The following is a 21,897-nucleotide window of genomic DNA, read 5'->3' on the forward strand; positions in this document are numbered from 1 at the left end:
AACAACAAAAGACGTGGGAAAGTTCCGTCACCGGAATCAATAACACATCGACAATGCCCATTTTGTTTGCGAATAATCCGATTCCACACCACCCAACCGGGGAGGTAAGAGGCAATTGCGCAATTTCCTTCGTCGAAATTAAAATCTTGATGACAAAGAACTCGGTGGAATTGGCGACTTGATAAATGATATGTATTTGTGTTGTTCTTGCGGAGTGGATGCACGCTCGGAGTGAACGCTTAAGGGTCAACTTCCTGTAATTGTCACGCACTTCCGCCGGTCTATAAAATATATATAAAAAATGAATTGTTATTGCGATGGGCCGCATAGAACTGCGTCTTGATAAATTACGCCGCGGTCGCCGCTAACGATCGGGAATTATTTTCAAACGGTGCGATAGAAATTCTTGGGTGAACCCGTCCGCGGACTCGACCATGCCGAGGGGCGTTGTCTCTCGGGTGATTGCGTCCGATGCGTCGTCCAGTTTTTGGCGGCCGATGACTTGTTCCTTACGCATGTGTCACGTTTATAATTTACGGTTTTTTGACAGGACGGCACCCCATTTATCTGAGCCCCTCCTAGGAATTTTCCCATAGGTTCCAGGTAAAATATGGGAACTGTTCCTTACTATTTTTCTATTCAGCGCGGGAAAGTAGGGCAGACGTGCTTCTCTATTTTGCCATCAGATGCTCCGGGCCCCGATTAAAATATGCATCGAAAGGGGTGAGAATGGGGTACAATTACCCTGTGTCAAAAGCGAAATTGCTTGGTACATGATCTCGATGAATCCTTTTTTTGGAGTAGGATTTCTTTTGCTATTATGCTCCGTTTCTATGGGATCTAGGCTCTTTTATATTTACAAGCGGCAGTATTCACAATTTACATGCATCAATTCAATTAAAATGCCATTTCACTTCAAGTATCTGAAACAAATATTTGGTTACCATCCCTAAGTAACATATGTTAAATTGGTTTTACACAAGAGATTTTCTACTTTTAAAAGTAAATTAGTAGTTACTACTAATAGTACAATTTTTTCTATAAGTATCTGTAACAAAAGCTTTTTTAGTGTCCTGGAATTCTTTCAATTCTATTTTCTTATTTTTTTCCTTTAAAATATGAAGAAGGTTGAAGAAAGTTATTTTCCTCTACAATAAAGAAATTTACAAATATTTTTCTTCATTTTGTAACTGGTTTAGTGCTGATAAATTATTTTAACAATAGCAGCGAATTGTTAAATTAATTGTATACCACATATTTTTAATTGTCTGAAAAATTATAATAAACACGGGTCAATTCCATTAAAAACACTATTTTATAAGTATCTGTAACAAAGGTTTTTTCAATGTGTTGGAATTCTTTCAATTCTCCAGATTTTTGTCTTATTTTTTGCTTTTAAATATGAAAATGGTTGAAGATGGTAATTTTTTCTATATTAAAGGAATTTACAAATATATTTCTTCATTTTGTAACTAATTTGTTGATAAATTGTTTTAACAATAGCACAACTTCAAATTGTCAAAAATTGTATACCACATATTTTTAATTGTTGTACTTCTGAAAATAAAAATCGAAATTTATAATTTACACGGATCAATTCAATTAAAAACACTATTTTTAAGTACTTGTAACAAATGTTTTTACAATGTGTTGGAATTCTTTCAACTCTTCAGACTATTGTCTTATTTTTGGCTTTCAAATATAAAGAGAATTAAAGAAGACTAATTTTTTATAACAAAGAAATGTACAAATATTTTTCTTCATTTTGTAACTAGTTTATTGTAGATAAATAGTTTTAACAATAGCAGAACTTTGAATTGTTAAAATAATTGTATACCACATATTTTTAATTGTTTACTTTTGAAAATAAAAAAAGCATTTATAATTTACAATGAATTGATCTCGATTCAATTAAAAACACTATTTTTAAGTGTCTATAACAAAGGTTTTTTCAGTGTGTCGTAATTCTTTCAACTCTACAGACTATTGTCTTATTTTTGTTTAACAGATATAAAGAGTTGAAGAAGGCTAATTTTTTTCTATAACAAAGAAATACTTACTAATACTTTTTTTCATTTTGTAACTGGTTTGTTTTTAACAATAGCAGAACTTCGAATTGTTAAATTAATTGTGTACCACATATTTTTAATTGTGTACTTCTAAAAATAATAACATTTATAATTTACACAGTTCATTCAAGTATCCATAATAAAAGTGTTTTCAGTGTGTTGAAATTCTTTCAACTCTACAGACTATTGTCTTATTTTTGGCTTTCATATATAAAAAGAATCGAAGATAACAAATAAATTTACAAATATTTTTCTTCATTTTGTAACTGGTTTAGGATTGATAAATTGTTTTAACAATAGGAGAACTTCGAATTGTTAAATTAATTGTGTACCACATATTTTAAATTGTTTACTTCTGAAAATAACAATAATATTTATAATTTACACGTATCAATTCAATTTAAAACACTATTTTTTAAGTATCTATAACAAAGGCTTTTTCAGCGAGTTAGAATTCTTTCAATTCTACAGACTATTGTCTTTCTTATTTTTGGCTTTCAGATATAAAGAGTTGAAGAATATTTTTCTCCATTTTATAACTAGCAGATCCCTGAATTGTTAAAATAATTGTATACTACATAATTTTTAATTGGTTACTTTTAAAAATAATAACATGGGTCAATTCAATTAAAAACACCAAGTTTCTTTTTCAGTGTGTTGGAATTCCCTCAACTCTACAGACGATTGCCTTGAAGAAATTAAAGTATTCTTCTTCATTTAGTTCAGTCCTAACAATTGACTTTAGTAATAGAGGAACTTGGAAATTAAATCTAGAAGTTTTTTTTTTAATTTTCCACTTCTAAAAATAGGGTGGGCAAAGAATTAAAGTGTGGTCTACCTGCTATTCAATTTAAAAGTAACCCCTAACCGGTTGGTTCGGTTCAGTGTTACATAATTATGCATCTAAAAAACTCCAAGCCCGTAATTGATGTATCCAAATGTTAAGTGTTCGATCCGACTGTGAGTTATGTTTTTAAAAATAAAATAAAAATTTGGCACTTGAAAACAATCGGTTCATTGAACCCAATCTTTCAGCGTCATTTTGTAATTTCAGTGCCAAAACAACTGATAAAACGATGCCAGCAGCCGATCGGGAAACACGATCCGTTCCCATGTGTTGATCCGTCAAAAATCGGGTGGTTGCAAGCAAAAATCGAGATTAGACAGTATCCCAGAATAGAATTTGCCGTCAGCAAGGAAGAAAATCACGTTCCCACTTGTATCCCACTCTCTTCTGGTGTTTGTTTACAATACAAAATCCACTCGAAATGACTTATTGTAAATAATCTCTCGAAAGTGCAATGACGTGGACACGAGATTCCCGCCAAAAACGTTCGTCCCGAGATCTATCTGGCTCCAGTCAGGAAATCCACTTCAGGTAAAATTGACCGACAAATCTTTTCGGCCGGTTCAACGACTCCCAACAATGTTTGCCCGATCTAATAACGCCCTTTAATCCGGGTGGATGCTGAAACAAACGCACGTTACAGCTATCTCCGCGTAAATAAATTACACGCCAGACGGTTTTCATAACTCGGCCACGTTTAGTAACAATTAGTTCACTATCACGGAGAGGAAGCAAACAAACCTGCGGAACGTTGTTAAGTCGATGTTTATTGTTCTAATTAAACACGAGACTTCTCACAGTTATGTTTACGTTATGCGGCGTTTAATGAAAGCGGATCTGTTGTTCTCGCCTTAATTATTTAATGCGATTCATCAGTGCGGGGGGATGCGAGATGGGAACCGGTGCCATCTCACAAAACCAATTTCTCCCCCCGGTCGTACCGTCGTCGGTAATAAATTTATAATTACAGATGGCGTACTCTAAGGGAGGCCGGCCAACTGTCGTCTAGAAATAATTTAGGAAACGACGAAAGTCGGAATAGTGTTTTCACATTAGATATAAGAAACGTGGGCACGTGTACCCAACATATGCTCTATCCGAGCACCTGTCTTAGAAAATAATGGGGGCGATGTTTTGGATATTGCGCCCCCTTCCTGGACATTGAACCGCTGAACAGTTAGATGTCAGGATTAATGAACTGCGATGCGAATGAACTTCTAGGATTGCGCCACCTGAATTCCCGGGCCCGGAGAAAATGAAAAATTGGCGATATATAGGTAGAAGGAAGTCGGGACTTAATTATGCCAATTATTCCGTGATACTCGTAGACTATCGTGCCATAAAGGCTTAAATACATTATTTTTAGAGTACATCTGCTCGCACGTCCCCATATTATAAGATGCTATCGTCACAGGTAATACATAAATTATATCATTAAATTGGATAAATGTAAAAAATTGCGTGTGTACAACAAAACTAATTAGTCGGAACGCACTTTCGTCCATTAATATGTTTTTGAATTTTGCCATTTTAATTGAGGTAATTATTGGGTTTTTCAACCATGGATAAGTAATAAGATTTTTGGGACTTTAATCAGATTTTAATTTGAGATTAAAATTCAAATCAATTATTTAAATTACTACAAAAACTAGAAACAGCATGGCAAATTTTACGATGAAATTGTAACAAATTTATAAAGGTTTCATCTAACTCAAAATGACTTTGAATGAAAGAATTGTCAGAATTTCATCTCTGCCAGTTCCCTCTTGTATCCAAAAATAGTAAGGACAAAGAATTTAGATAATATTGGTTTTATTCTATGACTTAATAATCAGAGTTCACTTAGAAATATATAAAATTTAAGTCGAGAATTCTAATTACTACAAAAGTCAATCTTTTATGCCCTATTCTAAATTTGTGAAACCACCACTGAAAATATTCAAATCCAGAAATATTATATTAGATAAATATACTATACAAATAATTTAAACAAGAATTTAGATAAGACTGGTTTTATTGAAGATGTATTCTATGACTTAATAATCAAACTTCACTTAGAAATATATAAAATTTAAGTAGATTATTCGAATTGCTACAAAAGCTAATCTTTTCTAAATTTGTGAAACCGTCACTGAAAATATTCAAAATCAGAAAATATTATATTAGATAAAGATACTATACAAGTAATTCTAACAAGATTGGTCCAAATATATGATAGATTAAACAATCAAATTTCAATTTTGAGAAAAATTTAATTGAGATAAATATTGACATGTTTGTGATTCTATAATGTAATAATCAGATTTTTGGAGGTAACAGTAAATCAATTATTTTAATATCCAGACAAAATTAGAAGTAATATGGCACATTTTATGGTAAAATTGTAAAAACATAAATGTTTCATCTAACTCAAAATGATTTTGAATAAAGGAGTTGTCGAAATTTCATCTCTGTCAGTTCTCTATCCTATCAAAAACTAGTAAGGAAAATATATACAAAGAATTTAGATAAGATTGGCTTTATTTCTATGACGTAATAACCTTAAAAACACAAGATTGAAGTCGATTACTCGAATTATTACAAAAGCCAAACTTTTATGCCCTTTTCTAAATCTGTGAAACCGGCCCTAAAATATTCAAAACGATAAGTAATATAATACACAAGTAATTTAAACAAGATTGGTTCAAATTAATGATAAATTGGACAATCAGACATCAATTTTGAGAAAAATTTAAAATTGAATTTGTCCATTGTTCTAAGAGTTTCAAAATTTTAATAACATGAGGTCATTACCGTGTTGTACAGGTTTCGGTACATCTTAAGTTAAATATTTACTTTTACACTATGTCAGTTCCATAGACAAAACCTTTAGGAATCTTAAAAGACTCAACATCACAAGATTTGTTGTTTATATTACTTAAAACTAATATGTGGAACTTCCACATTCCAATTAAAAGTAATTTGACTGTCCAAAAAAAAAACCTAAAAGCGAATACACTTACTGCGTATTTAGAATCTTAACACCCAAATCAGCTGCCGGAAAAAATATGAAGAATAAAATACAAAATTTGTGCCGTAAGACATGTAAATATTTGCAGTACTCGATGTAACCTTCACATAAGATCGATAGAAAACGTCAGCGGTGTTCTGCGTATTTCGAGGAAGGCAAATATTTAAACCACATCGAAAATACGATGCAACAAAATGTGATCTTGACAGTGGCGCGGAAAAAACTCGTTCTACCCGTCACCGTCGACCATAAAACACGTGGTGCACGAGACCACGCCGAAGACAGTTTCATTGAGGAGAACGGGCCTAGCAACCGACACGTCAAAAAATCGCGAATTCCAATCGCGGGAATTCGCATAAATTTCACATTATTACATGACCAATCCAACGTTGATGTCATCCGGGGGGGTCGAGAGTACATTAAAACCGACTCAGACGGCCGCAAGCCCGGCTTATCCGTCCTTTTCAAATCCGAAACACCGGGTTCCAGGTGCCGGGATAAATTAACACGTTGTAAGGTAACCGGGAAAGTCATCGGATAGTACAAATATCGCGTGTCACGTGCGATCGCATCTCTCCCATCGCATTGTTGCGGTACGTGTAAGCTGTCCCGATTCGTGGGCACAGATGCGGGGTACATGTGCACAATGTGGCATGGCCCCACGCTTGGAGTTTCTATTTCCTACGGATCGGAAGGGTGTCGAACTCCACCTCTCTATGCGGCGCACGTAGCAGCTGCCGCACTTGATAACACCCCCGTGCTTGTTTCGGTGCCCATTGTGCCGACGCTTTGTGTCTAATCGATTTTGCGGATGTATTGTTTGGTCATTCGCGATATGGTAATGTCGCCGTTCGGGTCGAAGTCACATGCAGTTGCGTTTAATTTGTTCTACTCTATAAAAGCTGGGTGCATGGGGCTGAGAGCTAATTCATACATCTACATTTGATGGAGGAATTGTCCGAATGCAGCCACTTTATCCTATTAAAAACTAGTAGGACAATATGTACAAAGAATTCAGATAAGATTGGCTTTATTTAAGTTGTATTCTACGATGTAATAATCAGAGAATATTTATATTCAAGTCGTTTATTCGAATTACTTCATTTCATCTGTGAACTGCCACTGAAAATATTCAAAGTATTACCCATAAAATTTAAATCAATTTACTATTTGTAAATTATGAAAGGTGTTCCAAAACTATTAAAATTTATTATGTAAAATTCAGTTCAATCAATTTTGGAAAAACATTTCCGATTTAAGTAGATTATTTGATTTACTTTAAAATCTAAAAGTAGCAAGATTCATTTTATGATGAAATTTTACACAAAATTTATAATTGTTTCATCTAATTCAAAATGATTTTATTAACTTTTCTATATATGTGAAGCTGCTATTGAAAACTTAACAAAACTAGTGGTACAAATATTGTCAAATTTCAATTTGGAAGAAGTATCAATCTTGGTAATTATCTGATTTATTACAAAAGATAGAAATAGCATGAAAAGTTTTATGATAAAATTATACCCAATGTTTATAATTGTTTCATCTAATTAAAAATGATTTTATAAACATTTTTAAACCTGCGAAGCTGCTATTGAAAACTTACAAAACTTGTGGTACAAATATTGTCAAATTTCGATTTGGAAGAAGATACAATTTTGGTGATTATGTGATTTGCTACAAAAGCTACAAATAGTGTGAAATGTTTTATGATGAAATTGTACCCAAATTTTATAATTGTTTCATCTAATTTAAAATGATTTCATTAACTTTTCTAAATATGTGAAGATGGTATTTAAAACTTACAAGTCTAGTAGTACAAATATTGTCAAATTTCAATTTAGAAGAAGACTCAAATTTGATAATTATTTAATTTACACAAAATTTATAATTCTTTCATTTAATTCAAAATGATTTTATTAACTTTTCTGAATATGTGAAGCTGCTATTGAAAACTTACAAAACCAGTGGTACAAATATTGTCAAATTTCAATTTGGAAGATCAATCTTGGCAATTATCTGATTTACTACAAAAGCTAGAAATAGCATGAAACGTTTTATGATGGAATTGTACATAAAATTTATAATTATTTCATCTAATTCAAAATGATTTTATTACCTTTTCTAAATATGTGAAGCTGCTATTGAAAACTTACAAAACTTGTAGTACAAATATTGTCAAATTTCAATTTGGAAGAAGATACAATCGTTGTAATTATCTGATTTAGATTTAATTATTTAGGTGTGACATATTTTATTTAAAGAAGATTGTTCTAATTCTGTGAGTTTGAAGTTCTTTTGTTGCCATAAAAAGGTTTTTTTCTCTTCAAATCTGGAAAACTCATCAGCAGTCAATGGTGAACCTACAGATGACTGGAACGGGGAGAAAAATATAAAACTCTTGTGTTTAATATTAACCATCACGTCTCTAGGCACAGTTCACGTTTCCCATAAGCTCTGGGTATAAAATGTCAGATTTTACTCCGCAGGAAAGTTGAATCTAGTAATTCTCAGAAATCTGATTAGATAGGCATAATATACATGGAACTTAGAGGACCTTGCTCCGATTTTATGATGTAACACTCTGATTTAAGTCTAAGACATTCATTATTTGAATTACCAGAATAACCAATTCAAAGTTGTTTGATCTCGTCCAAAATTACTTAACTTGGGACACTAAAAACTAGAAATAATATTGATGTTACCAAAGACAATTTAGACCAATTTGGTGGCAGATTAATTCATAAATAATTTGCCTAAAAAAACAACGTGGAATGATTGTTTTATGTTAATTCAGTAAGATAATATCGTGGTGCGGGTGTGCTTTGAAACAGGTAGGAATTTGTGGCAGGTATCTCTCCGAACAAGTATAATTTTCCAGTGAAATTTAAAGTTTTTATTTAAGTGGTTTGTTTGCGGTAAGATAATCTCGGAAACTAACGAATGGGTTGCGGCGTAACTAAAACCAAACAAAGACAACGAAGACGCACAACTATTCCATTAAAATTATTATCAAGCGTCTCTCAGATTAGTTATCTAAACACCGGCTGGAGGAGGGGGGGAGTAAATAATAGTTATCCTTGTATTTTTTACTTCGAGAAAATGAGTTTCCTTCAATTCGACGGTGGCCACCTCGCACGCCGTGAATATTGATCAAACACGGGACTCGCTGCCATCTGCCATAGGGGGATCTCCGAAGGGACACCTGCCAGGCCCGTATGACCCCTCTTTTCGTTTACACACACCACGGCTACTCCACGCTTTTTACTTGTACATATTCCGGGGACATATTTATAAAAAAAAACAGGGGGATGATTCATCGCTTGCAGGCTGGTCGGTACTTGTCCTGATTTGTGGACAACGTGGCTATTGTTTCGACTGTCGCCCCTGCGTTTGATTTCAAAAATGGCCCAAACAATTTCTCATTTTTGGTCACAACAATTTTGATAAAAGCCATGAGGGGAAGTCCTAATGAATGACATCCTCCCGATGCGGTTTCCCGCGATTTTCTCATAGTCCGTGTTCTTGGCAGGACGTGTCTGACACGCACAATTGCCGTCTTTAATGCTTTCTTGTAAGGGTGACTGTTACAATTCGAGGAAGCACGCTCGAACGCTTTTGTGGCACAACGTTAACAATCTACCCCGCCAAGAGCGGACACTTCCAAGACTTCAGTCGTATCGGTTCCATCTAGAAAGCTCCCGGTCGTCCAGCCCAAATTTCAACCGGGCACCCTTCCCACGATCTTCGAATCGACGAAATCCGCACGACGATGACCGGGCGTGTCACGTAACGCGGAAAATCGGATCAGGTGAGTTTCCCACACTGGTCCCCCGTAAATGGATCTCGCCCTTTCCCACGTCGCGTACGCCTAGACCGAATAGCATCCCGAAAATCATCCCGGCACACAGGTAGGGAGTCGCTCACCTATTTCTCGATTCTAATCGCCGGACTCGGATGGGGGAACGTAAATCTGGGGTGCCGTGGACCCGGGTTACTGCACTCCACGGTCGCGGCGTCAATGGGGGCCGCTGCTGAATGCATCATCCATTTTTGTTGTTGCGAAACAATTGAATCTCATCAAGATTCGCTACGAGAGCGAGGGGTAAATAAAAACTGGATAGTTTTATGATCTGATACTGCACAATAGTTTGTATTTTTTATTGGGGTGGCCAGTAGTCGATGGGATTAAAAAAATTCAATCGAATTTACTTAAAAATAGAAATTTGAGCAAATTTACCAATAAATATTTATTATGTTATATAGACGTCACAAAAAATTCAAATAAAATAGTCAAGAATCTGTTTTAAAATGTAGCAAGACTGTAATTAATATTACACTCTGATTAACTTATCATAAGTAGTAATAAAAAATATATTTAGCTGATTTTATCAAAATTGCCTCAATTATACAACTTTTTTTGAAATTCAAGTCTATAAATAAAAGACTGTTGATCTTAACTGAACCACATTGTATTTACAATAATTTAATTATTAAAATTTATTACAGCATTGCTCATATTTTATGTAAAACAACAACATAATACAATTTACATCTTAGTTTACACATTAAAAATATTTAAAAAATAAAAATCATTAAAGAAATGAGGTCACAAAAATAGTATTTCATATCGAACCAAATCGATAAGATTAATCTCCTTTTACACAACACCCATGAATGAGTTAAGAGCAGAGTTGTGTGCAAAACAGCTTGTTTCATTAATACACAACTTTTTCGAACCGACAATTAAATGTGACAACTCATTAATTAGAAAAAATAAAAATGTGGGAGCGAAACGTTGAACCGACATCTTAATAAAACTATTGAACTGTTGGTCTTAATTAAAGAGCAAATCAAAGTTCAAGTACATGTGAATAATTTTGCAAAACCAGCCCGCAAAGAATGTTTAAAACGAAAAGCAATTATACGTGGTTATATCTAAAATTAGCCCACGGAAAAATATATGATATAACATATTTGTTCAAGATAATCGTCCAGCGGTATTTCCGGTCAAATTCTCAAGTAGTTATCGGCTACTTTTTGTGTTCAACAATAAAATGAAAGTTTCAACATTCGAATCTTGATACGTATTTCATTATTAAAAACTAATTATGGCGTGTGAGTAATGTCAGCGTGTGTTTGTATATTTTAACGCAACATGTGGCCGCACCACCCTTGGAAAAAAGGAACACATGACGAAGTACGAGACCCAAACCATTCCAAATTAGGGAAACACATGCTGATTTCGAGTTTTTATTTATTTAATCCAAGCGCCATGATATGTTTGAAGAGACGAATGCAATCCGTAACATTTCAACACATAATGTGAACATGTGAACTTTTATTCCATCACATGTGGATTGTAACAATTATGTATAATTACAACTGATTCGGTGGTCAGATACTATCGACTGTCATCCCTTTACATTTATCTTATTTTAAATCAGGTTTCTAGTTTATATTCAACTCATTATCGCCTTTATCTATGGATTTTTAAAAATTTTTAAATGACAATAGATTCTTATTATAACCCTGTGAATAACCTCGTCAATTTAGGCCCTATATTTAAGAAGCTTTATTTACAGTTGTAGTTTTTAATAAACCTTATTGAAAAACATTATCGTCTTTATCTATGGAACAAACTGAATTTTAAAAAATTATCAAATCATTGAAGATTCTTATTATAACCCTGTGAATAACCTCGTCAATTTAGGCCCTATATTTAAGAAGCTTTATTTACAGTTGTAGTTTTTAATAAACTTTGTTGAAAAACATTATCGTCTTTATTTATAGAAGAAACTGGATTTTAAAAAATTATCAAATCATTGAAGATTCTTATTACAATACAGTGAGTAACCCCGTCAATTTTTGCCTTATATTTAGGAAACTCCATTTACAGTTGTAGTTTTTAAATAAACTTTGTTGAAAAACATTATCGTCTTTATTTATGGAACAAACTGGATTTTAAAAAATTATCAAATGTCAGAAGATTCTTATTACAATACAGTGAGCAACCCTGTTAATTTTTGCCTTATATTTAGGACACTCCATCTACAGTTGTAGTTTTTAATAAACTTTGTTGAAAAACATTATGGTCTTTATTTATAGAAGAAACTGGATTTTAAAAAATTATCAAATGATAGAAGATTCTTATTACAACACAGTGAGTAACCCCGTCAATTTTTGCCTTATATTTAGGAAACTCCATTTACAGTTGTAGTTTTTAAATAAACTTTGTTGAAAAACATTATCGTCTTTATTTATGGAACAAACTGGATTTTATAAAAATTTTCAAATGACAGAAGATTCTTATTACAATACAGTGAGCAACCCTGTTAATTTTTGCCTTATATTTAGGAAACTCCATATACTGTTTTAGTTTTTAATAAACATTGTTGAAAAAGATTATCGTCTTTATTTATGGAACAAACTAGATTTTAAAAAAATTATCAAAGATTCTTATTATAAAACAATGAACAACCCCATTAATTTTTATTCAATATCTAGGAAGCTCCATTTGCAGTTGTAGTTTTTAATAAATTATTCAAGAACATCAATTTTTAAAATTCTTTTAAAATATTCCAGTGAACAAATCTTTTAATTCTTGGTTTCATTATCCATATATCGCAACTAAGCTATCGATGCCAACAAAATATCGATAATATCGATAGTATCCAACCACCGGCGTTAAATCGAGTCGCCCAGGCCGACGTTGACGAATTGCCTCGCAAGTAAATTGCGACCGAAAGGCACGGCCTCGCCCGGTGGATGTCCCAGACAGCGCCAGACAATGACTCAAGTCGGCGTATCGGCCTGGGGTACCACCCCTTGTATTCGGCCGTGATCGCAAGATGCCAAGAAAATTGCCATCAATGATTCCTTGTGTACGAGGTATGTGCACGCGGAAGGCGAGTAGACGCGTGCCCGTACCCGGACAGCTGCAAAAACCGTAAGTCGAAAGAATCGGTGTGCGAGAGAGCGAGTGGTTGCTTCCCCATTGTAGACCCGGGCCCCAGACATATATATCGCGCGTCGCATTCAACAATGAGCCGCTGGTTGTATATATTTTTTTCCCTTTTATTATTATTATTTCTTTTGGCCTTCCAAGGCGGCAGTTCCGTCTTTTCGGGAACGTACAATGGACCCGGCAGGGGGCACGGGGGTTGATTCCACAAGACGTTGCTACGTCGCTGCGACTTCGATTTTAACATAAATTCTCCACGGTCATTGTTCGGTCGTGTCATGTGTCAGCTGTTCGCAGCGATTGTGCGACCGATCATTAAGACGGACGTCTCGAGATGTGACACAGTTTTTTTTCTTCGGAAAATAAAAAGGGCAGGGACATTATGTTGCAGGGTAGCCGAATTGCACGGTAAAATGGAAAGTATGCGGAAAATGTGGAGGGTCCGAAAGCAATTAAACTGATATTAATTTACTTTTAGTTATTATAATTTATTCGTATCACCTGCTGTTCACAGGATAGAATATTTTATTAAACGCAAAGATACAATAGAAAAAAACAATATTTTATTCAAGAGGTATCGCGGCACGTTTCTCCGCTTTGTATTATGTTATATACAAATATTATGTTTTATCAGTGAAAACAAAATTAAGATATTAAATTTTATGGCATGTTCCTTAAAATGTGTGAATTGAATCAAAACTTTCTGTAGTTATTACAATGAGTTGGGTGAGATATTTTATCCTATTTTTGGTGTAGATAATTATCTAAGAAAAATAATATTTCATCAAATTTATAGTTGCAATTTGTTGTTACCAACAAAGTATAAAAGTTAGTACAATATATCAACAAATCATTAGAAAAAGAGTTTTACTAAGAACTAATTAATAACTTATAAAATAAATCATTATAATTAACATAAAAACTTTCCTTATTTGGAGTTTATCATTGCTTTTTGATTAATAAATCATTACAAACAAGAAACAATAAATTTACACACAATTTACTTAATTTAACATTTAATTATTTATTTCTAAAATCAAAAATGTCCTTAAAATTTACTAATAATTTTTAAAATATATTATTATAATGAAAAAATTGCTCATTTAGAGTTTATCAATGATTTTTCAACAATCACCAAATAAGAAACAATAAATATTTACAAAAAATATAATATATAGTTATTACCCAAAGTAAGAAGATTTTTGAAGAACCTTTCTTCACAAAATTCAATATTAGAAAAAGAGAATTTTAATAAATTTAATCAAACTGAAACATTTGCTTATTTAGAGTTTTTAAGTGACATTTTATCAACGAATCAACAAATAAGAAACAATAAATATTTGAAAAAATACTTTGGCAGTTTGAATTTTTAAAAAATCCAAAAATTACTACAATAAAGTATTTTTATCTTACAATTCTTAATTTCTTTTTTCAATATTAGTAAGTTACATTATATATTAATATATAATAATTATTACCTAAAGAAGATTTTTGAAGAAGCTTTCTTCATAATATTCAATGACAAAATAGAGATTTTAATAAATTTAATCCAAAATGAAACATTTGCTTATTTAGAGTTGATCTGTGAAGAACCTTTCCTTAAAAAAAATAATGGCATAAAAAGAGAGTTTTAATAAAAGTTTATTAGTGATATTTTTATTAACAAATGGACAAATAAAAAACAATAAACATTTGAAATACTTTGTCAGTTAGATTTAAAAAACCCAAAAGTTACTATAATAAAGTGTATTTATCTTACAATTAATAATAATAATATATTTAATCCAAATGAAACATTTGCTTATTTAGTTTTTCAATGATTTTTTATTGACAAATCAACAAATAAGAAACAATAAATATTTGAAATAATATTTTGCCAGTTTGATTTTTTAAAAATCCAAAAATTACTCAAATAAAATGTTTTTATCTTCTATTTTGATTTCCTTTTCATTTATTTAACACATTTAAGTTACATTATATACTAATATATAATAATTATTACCTAAAGTAAGAAGATTTTTGAAATTCAATAGAAAAAAAGAGAATCTTAATAAGTTTGATCAAAATGCTTTGTTTTCAATTTGAAGACATTACTACATTTAAGAATAAAGGTTTATCTAATTAGAGAATACATTTTTTAACTGGTTTTACCACAAATGTGAAGTTGTACATTAAAACATTGATATTCATTTAAAAAATCTAATTAGTTTTATTTCTAACATTAAATATTTCATTTTATCTCTAAAAAAAGAATTACTAGTAAAAACTGATTAATAATTTTTAAAATATTTGATTATTCCCCTATTTAAAGTGTGACATTAATGAATCATTGTAAAAAACTTTAAATATTGTAAAAGTTGTTACTTTTATTCCATTATTTTAACATCAATTATTTTGGTCTGATTGTCAGCCAAACTATTAAAAAGTTGCCCAATAATTCTTAAAATACTTATTATAATTGAACATTAAAACTTTCCATATTAAAGAGTAAGAAACGAATAAATTTTACCATGAGAACTTATAATTGATAAGAAAGTTAAACAACAACAATGTTTCAGAACTTTTATCTCGTGGTTATAAAATTTAAATAGAATACATAAAAGAATTAGGTACATAAGATCTGAAAAAGTTAAAAAGTTATGTCAGTTTAAATTCAGGGACCAAGAATCAACTTATACCTGGTTTGTTATTGTTGGCGCCTTCCGAATTTATTACATCCCCCGTTGGGGAACACCAAAAGAAAAATGAACAACGCAATTAACAATTAAATGTAATAGTTTTTGTGATAAATGCGAGAGCACTTTTCGATCCAGCTTACAAACACATACTCTTATCATATCCTGTTTAGATTAAACTATATGTGTACCCAATATAATTTACTTAAAATTGCATCCAGTACAAATAATATAAAATTGATGTGTTTGGCAATAGGTACATTGTTATCAAAAGTAAACAGAAAATAGACAGCCGGTCAATTATGTAAGTCTCCGGTCCTAACCTATTAATAAATATTCATGCGGACTGAAATCCCATTGGCAAATTTAAATTTAAATCTTGCAAAGTTGCGCGATGATATCACATTTAACCGTCTTATGCGACCTCGCGTATTGTTTTTTTTTTCAAACATCTCGAATGTTTTGAATGAAATGTGCCGGCCGCGGCTTAACCTTTCGCCTAACGAACGAAACAAGCCGGGATTCGATTTCCGCGTTTGACAGCTCCGCACATCCGAACGTCGCCGTCGGTCCCGTGGGGGGTGGGCCGGCGGGCCCGCGGGCCTCGGCCGCGCCGCGCCGGCACTTGTCCCATTGTTTACAATGTACGCGGCCCTAATTGTTTTCACGCCATTTTGCCGAGTGAAAAACGGGACGGCCGGACTGCGGTGCGTGCACGCGAGAGGCCGCGGTCCCGCAACGAAAAACGAACAAAACCCGAAACCAGCCGCGCATTCCGAGGCCCAAGAGCCCCCCCGACGACGACGTGATTCCCGTGTAAGGTCACTGTCGGAAAACGGCCGACAGACCGCACCGGGGGCACTTACATGTCCAATCCTTGCTGGCCGAAGAAGTAATTAGCCATATCCGAGTAGCGGAGCGCCCTTGGGGGGCGAAGCACACACGTAACTTGCACGCCGTAATTTCACTTGTGACAGTAAAGTTTTTGAGCGCCAACCGACCGACCGCACTACGACCGATCGTACTCCACGTCTCGCAATGCGATGCTCAACTGTCGCCGGCACCGTGGTGTTCTGTGGTGGTGAAGCGCACGACCTGCGCTCTGCCAACGGTGCAGGGCTGGATCTAGCCGGTCGGTCGGCCCTTCGAAGGGCGACGGTACAGAGACGACGGTGCGTTTAGTATCGGCTTATTCGTCAACTGTAAAATGGCACAATGTAAACATACATTTGGACATTTTTCGGTGTTTTAATCAAAACTTTAAAACATAATACGGTGGATTTACTTTATTAAAAGTTCTTAACAACTATTCACAATAGTTTTATGACAAATGTGACTGACACATTTTATTTTGTATTATTATTATTATTATTTTTTAATCCATTAAAAATGTGGAATTGTTTCAAAATTTTATTTACCTTTTTGAATATTTAAAATATAAGAAAAATATGTAACACTTTTAATTTATATTATAAATTAAATTGTACCTATATGGTGTCCTCACAACACAAAATACAGAGTATTTGATTCTTTGAACAAAGATTTATCTAGTTAGAGAATCAATTTGGAAAAATTTTATTACAATAATTAATTAGTTTTCTAAATATTTAAACTTATAAGAAAAATATTTCACTCTTTTAATTTATTATATAATATATATATATATCATTTATAATAATAAACCTCCCTCATCACCATTTTAAATCTTAAAACATTCAAACAGAGATTTTTAAAAACAAACATTTAAGTAAAACAAATTTAGTAATTTAACTGCAATAAAGTGATTTTATTTTACAATTCTTAATTACTTTTTTAAATATTAAACGTATAAGAAAAATATTTATTTTATTAATTTGTATTAATAAACCTTCCTCGTCAAATTCAATAATAAAGAAGAGGTTGTTAATACATTTAATCCATCCATTTTAAAACTTTAATACAGTAAAGTTATGATTTTTAAGAACATATATTTATCTAGTTAGAATTCTAAATTAATAATCTAAATATTTAAAGTTATAAGAAAAATATTTAATACATTTAAGTTACAACATATATTATTTTGTAATACTTATTAAATTATTTATTACAGGAATAACCTTTCCTCACATAATTCAATAAATTTAATAAAAATCAACTGTTTTAGATTTAAAAATATTAATACAAAGAACAAATTTTGTGAATAGTTTTAACACAAAATGAAATATTTTACATATAAAACACCATTTTATTTTTTATTTTCCCTTTTTTATAATCAACTAAAAATTGATAATTTGAGATGAATACTTATTTACATTTTTAACTATTTAAACCTGTAAGAAGAATATTTAACACATTTAGTTTACATTCAAATTTTTTATAATAATTATTATCTCTAGTTTCCCAGACAATTCAATAATAGTTTCTGAATAAATTTAGTCAAAATACATTGTTCTACAAATTTTAAGAATATTTTTATCACAGATGTGAATGTTTATACACTATAACACAATTTACACTCTTTCCCCAAAAAATCAATAATAAAATTAGATTGTTAATACATTTATCCAAATACTTAACTATTTAAAATAAAAGTAAAATATTGAATACTTTTAGTTTATATTGAAATTTTTTATAATAATTATTACCTCTGGTAATAACAATTTTGAAGTATTTTTACTCAGACAATTTATTATTAAAAAAAGATTTAAAAATATTAATACAGAGAATTGTAACTTTTTAAGAACAAAGTTTTATCAAATTAGAGGATAAATTTTGAGAATAGTTTTATCACAGATGTGAATGATTGTGCACTTTAACACAATTTACAATCTTTCCTCAAAAAATTAATAATAAAAAATAGATTGTACTTAACTATTTAAACCAGAATATTGAAATTTTTTATAATAATTGTTACCTCTGATATCCAGAACATTTTTGAAGTAAGTTTTTCTAATTAAAGAACAAATTTTGAGAATAATTTTAACACAAACATTACTCATATTCTTTCCTTTATTTTTGTTTTTTTTAATCAGTTAAAAAATAGTAATTTTATTAAAATAAAGTATCTTTTTCCATATTTACTTTTTTATATATTCAAAATTATGAGAAAAATATTTAAAACTTTCAATTTACATTCAAAATTATTTTTTAATATTTATTTACTGAAGTAAAATAATTTTTCAATTTTTAAATGAACTGATTAAATGACGTTATGTGTGTTTAACACATTTTAAAAACTAAACACTCAATTTACATTATACATTAATTTATAATAATTAATATCCAAAAGTAAACAAAGTTTTTTGAGGTACTTTTTCTGACATAATTTGATAATGAATTTTAACAGAAAGATGATATTTTTATAATTTATAATGATAATAACTATCCGAAATAAATATATTTTTAATTTATGCAAATTTTATTTTACGTCAACTTAAAAACATATTATTAAACCTTTCCTTCCTGAGTTATGAGAACAGGTGTAATTTGTAATCCCATTTAAATGCTTTTTATACAAAATGAACTAATTTTAATAATCAATTAAGTTCAGACGTTTAAATCCAATAAGATATTTTAAATTTGAAAATAACACTCCTGTATGTTTGTTGTGTTCACTTAAAGGTACTTAAAAATAATTTATGTTTCTATTCAATAAAGGGGTTTGGATTACTTTATCAGATATGTGGCATTATATATTTAATTTTTAAATATTTTAAAGAATATGTCAAAAATCTATTTTTCTCAAAACTCAATAATAATTTGCTTCGGTGTCAATAAGGTAAAATTTCTCACAATTTTAATTAACAATGCCTTTTCCCACAGAAAAAATTCGTCAACCCCATTTGGCCGTAAAAATCGCAGACGACATTCTCGACGGCCTTCAAACCAGTACTTGAAATGTGAAAAAAGTCCAAAGCCAACCCTAATTGCACCCCGAACAGGAAAATAAGTAAGCCATTTTGTCCACATATCCTGTTGATTTTGTGGATATTTAAACTTTTGTTATTTATAAAGTTTAAAACACGATGAGGAGTGCTAGGAAAATTCCTCAATTACGGACCTGTTTGAAGGGATGCACCAGGTGGGTTGTAAGAATACGTCATCGAAAATAGTTTTTTGGGGTTGGCGGGAAATTGATAAGCATCTTGAGTATTACATAAGACATTAACTAAATAACACCAATGTGAGTAATCTGAGACAAAAATATTAATAAAGTTTTTACAAAGATTCAATCCAAACGGACTTCAAATAAATATTGATAACTGTTTAAAATAAATTTGTCCACTATTCAAGATTCCAATCCAATGGTTTTATGTATTAGTATTATATGCTGTATGTTAATAAATTACTTACCTTTTTAAATCAGTATCTGGAATTCTCACAATTTTTGGAACCATTTTGAATCTTAACATCTTAGTTTTTGGAAGTATTCCTGGAAACAAATTTGAAAATATCTATCATATTAATACGGTACATGGAAATTTATTAGAAAAACACATTGTTGTCGCATAATAATTTGCATGGAACTCTTTTATTGTCGTGAGGAAAATTAATTTGTTTCTGCCCTTATGATAGAACAAATTCTTCACACGCATTAGAGTAGTATCCGCAATTAGGGGTCATTAGCATTCCTGGTATAAAAAAGGTATAGTGGACTATTGATGGTGAGAAATAGTAAGGGTTGAATGCGTGGGACTCACATTACGTATAAGAAATGAATTATTTACAAGAAACAAAGCCCGCATCATTTTACAATTACAAGTAGAATTATGGAGGTTAACTAAACGAAACAATAAACTACGGAACTAAAATAATAAATAAATCATATTTAATTTTGAATAAACGTTTTTATTCAATTTTCTAGATTAACATTAAAATGTAACATTAAGAAACTGTGGGGAAATACATGACGTGTTGCCACTATTCTGAAAGTACTTATACATACTTAAGTGCAAAAAAATATATATTGGCGAAAACTATATATACATTGTCCGTTAAAAAAATTAACAAACAAAATCTAAAAACTGCTATTAAAATGATTTCATATCAATATATTTACGAAAAGTGGGTCTCAGGACATCTGTACACCCATCTTTTATAATCTTTCCAGTCTATATGTCGTTAAATTGCTCCAAAATTGTCGTAAAACTGAGGGCCCCGTACCAATATATACAATACCAATCAATTATGTCGATATAAATTAAAATTTCCAATATTTTCACAAAAAACTGTGCCACTGGTTGTCAACTAAACAATGTTTCCGGTTATTTGATATACAGGTGTCATGTACATTCAAAATTATAATTTTATTTATTTAATATTGTGATAAAATTGTAAATTACGCTTACATTTTAAATAATTTTGTTTGAGCCTGTTAACTAGAAATTAAATTAGATAATCTAGACATACCTAATCCTTGCAGAAGATTCATCGCAATGAAACGAAACGTCAATGTTAAAAATTATGACATCAATTGTCAAATTATATGTATAAGCTTTTAACATTTTTATACACCAATATGCGTGTGTTTTATACTGCTCCAAGTGGTAATGCTACTAAAAATATTTAATTTATTTAGCAATTTAAATTATTTACCAATTTTAAAATTATAAAAGTTCACAAAACAAATGAATAGCTTTTTGATTACTCTACAAAAATAAAATAATAATTACATCATATTTAATTTTGAATGAATGTTAAAACTAATTTTTATTAAAAAATTGTTACTTTTTGTGCTGTTTGTGACCACTCTTAAGATATTATGATATCTGAAGATTTTAAAATGTTTTGATGATAAATCTATCTTGAATAATTGTCCCTCGAACTTAAGTTTTTTCAACTCGAAAAATGAAATGAAAAGAAATGTGATACTTAAAGTCATTCTGATTATTATTTTTTCAAAAAAGTAGGTCAATATTATTAACAATTCCTCAAAAGTTTTATTATTATTTAACTAAATAAATATAAAATTACATATCTCTATAGAGTAAATTAGAACATGTATTTGATTGTATCTTTATTAATTAGTAATTAATTATTCCTATTAATTAAATATTAATAAATAATTGATTAAATTTATAATTTAAAATAGAAAAATTGTTTTAAATTTTGTACAAAGAGGTAAATGGTTAAAATCAATTTTAGATTTCGCACATTATAAATCATATTGAATAATGCATGAGCTATAAAATATCAAATTTATAACATCCTAAAATAAAATTGAACAATTAGAAATTTAAATAGTCCAAACAACCATGAGCTGTACCCACGCAATTCAAATTCTGGTCGCGTCAGTGCTGCCAATCAGACAGGCGCAGATCGAAATGTAACAGGTTAATTTGTAACTAAGTTCA

The 21,897-nt window shown here is 31.0% G+C and overlaps 1 protein-coding gene across 3 annotated transcripts in view; it reads right to left on the minus strand.

The window, feature by feature from the left end:
• LOC109594362 (myb-related protein B) overlaps positions 1-16,773 on the minus strand; it is a 29,467-nt gene extending 12,694 nt beyond the window's left edge. For 2 of the 3 annotated variants that reach the window (XM_020009584.2, XM_020009582.2), the window contains exon 1: positions 16,432-16,773. In XM_020009584.2, the coding sequence (XP_019865143.1) occupies positions 16,432-16,469 (38 nt within the window). In that variant the 5' untranslated portion in view covers positions 16,470-16,773. The remainder of the gene's footprint in view (positions 1-16,431) is intronic. The other variant, XM_020009583.2, reaches the window with a different exon arrangement.
• Positions 16,774-21,897: the final 5,124 nt, after the last annotated feature.

Source organism: Aethina tumida, chromosome 1 (assembly GCF_024364675.1).
Source record: "Aethina tumida isolate Nest 87 chromosome 1, icAetTumi1.1, whole genome shotgun sequence".
NCBI lineage: Eukaryota > Metazoa > Arthropoda > Insecta > Coleoptera > Nitidulidae > Aethina > Aethina tumida.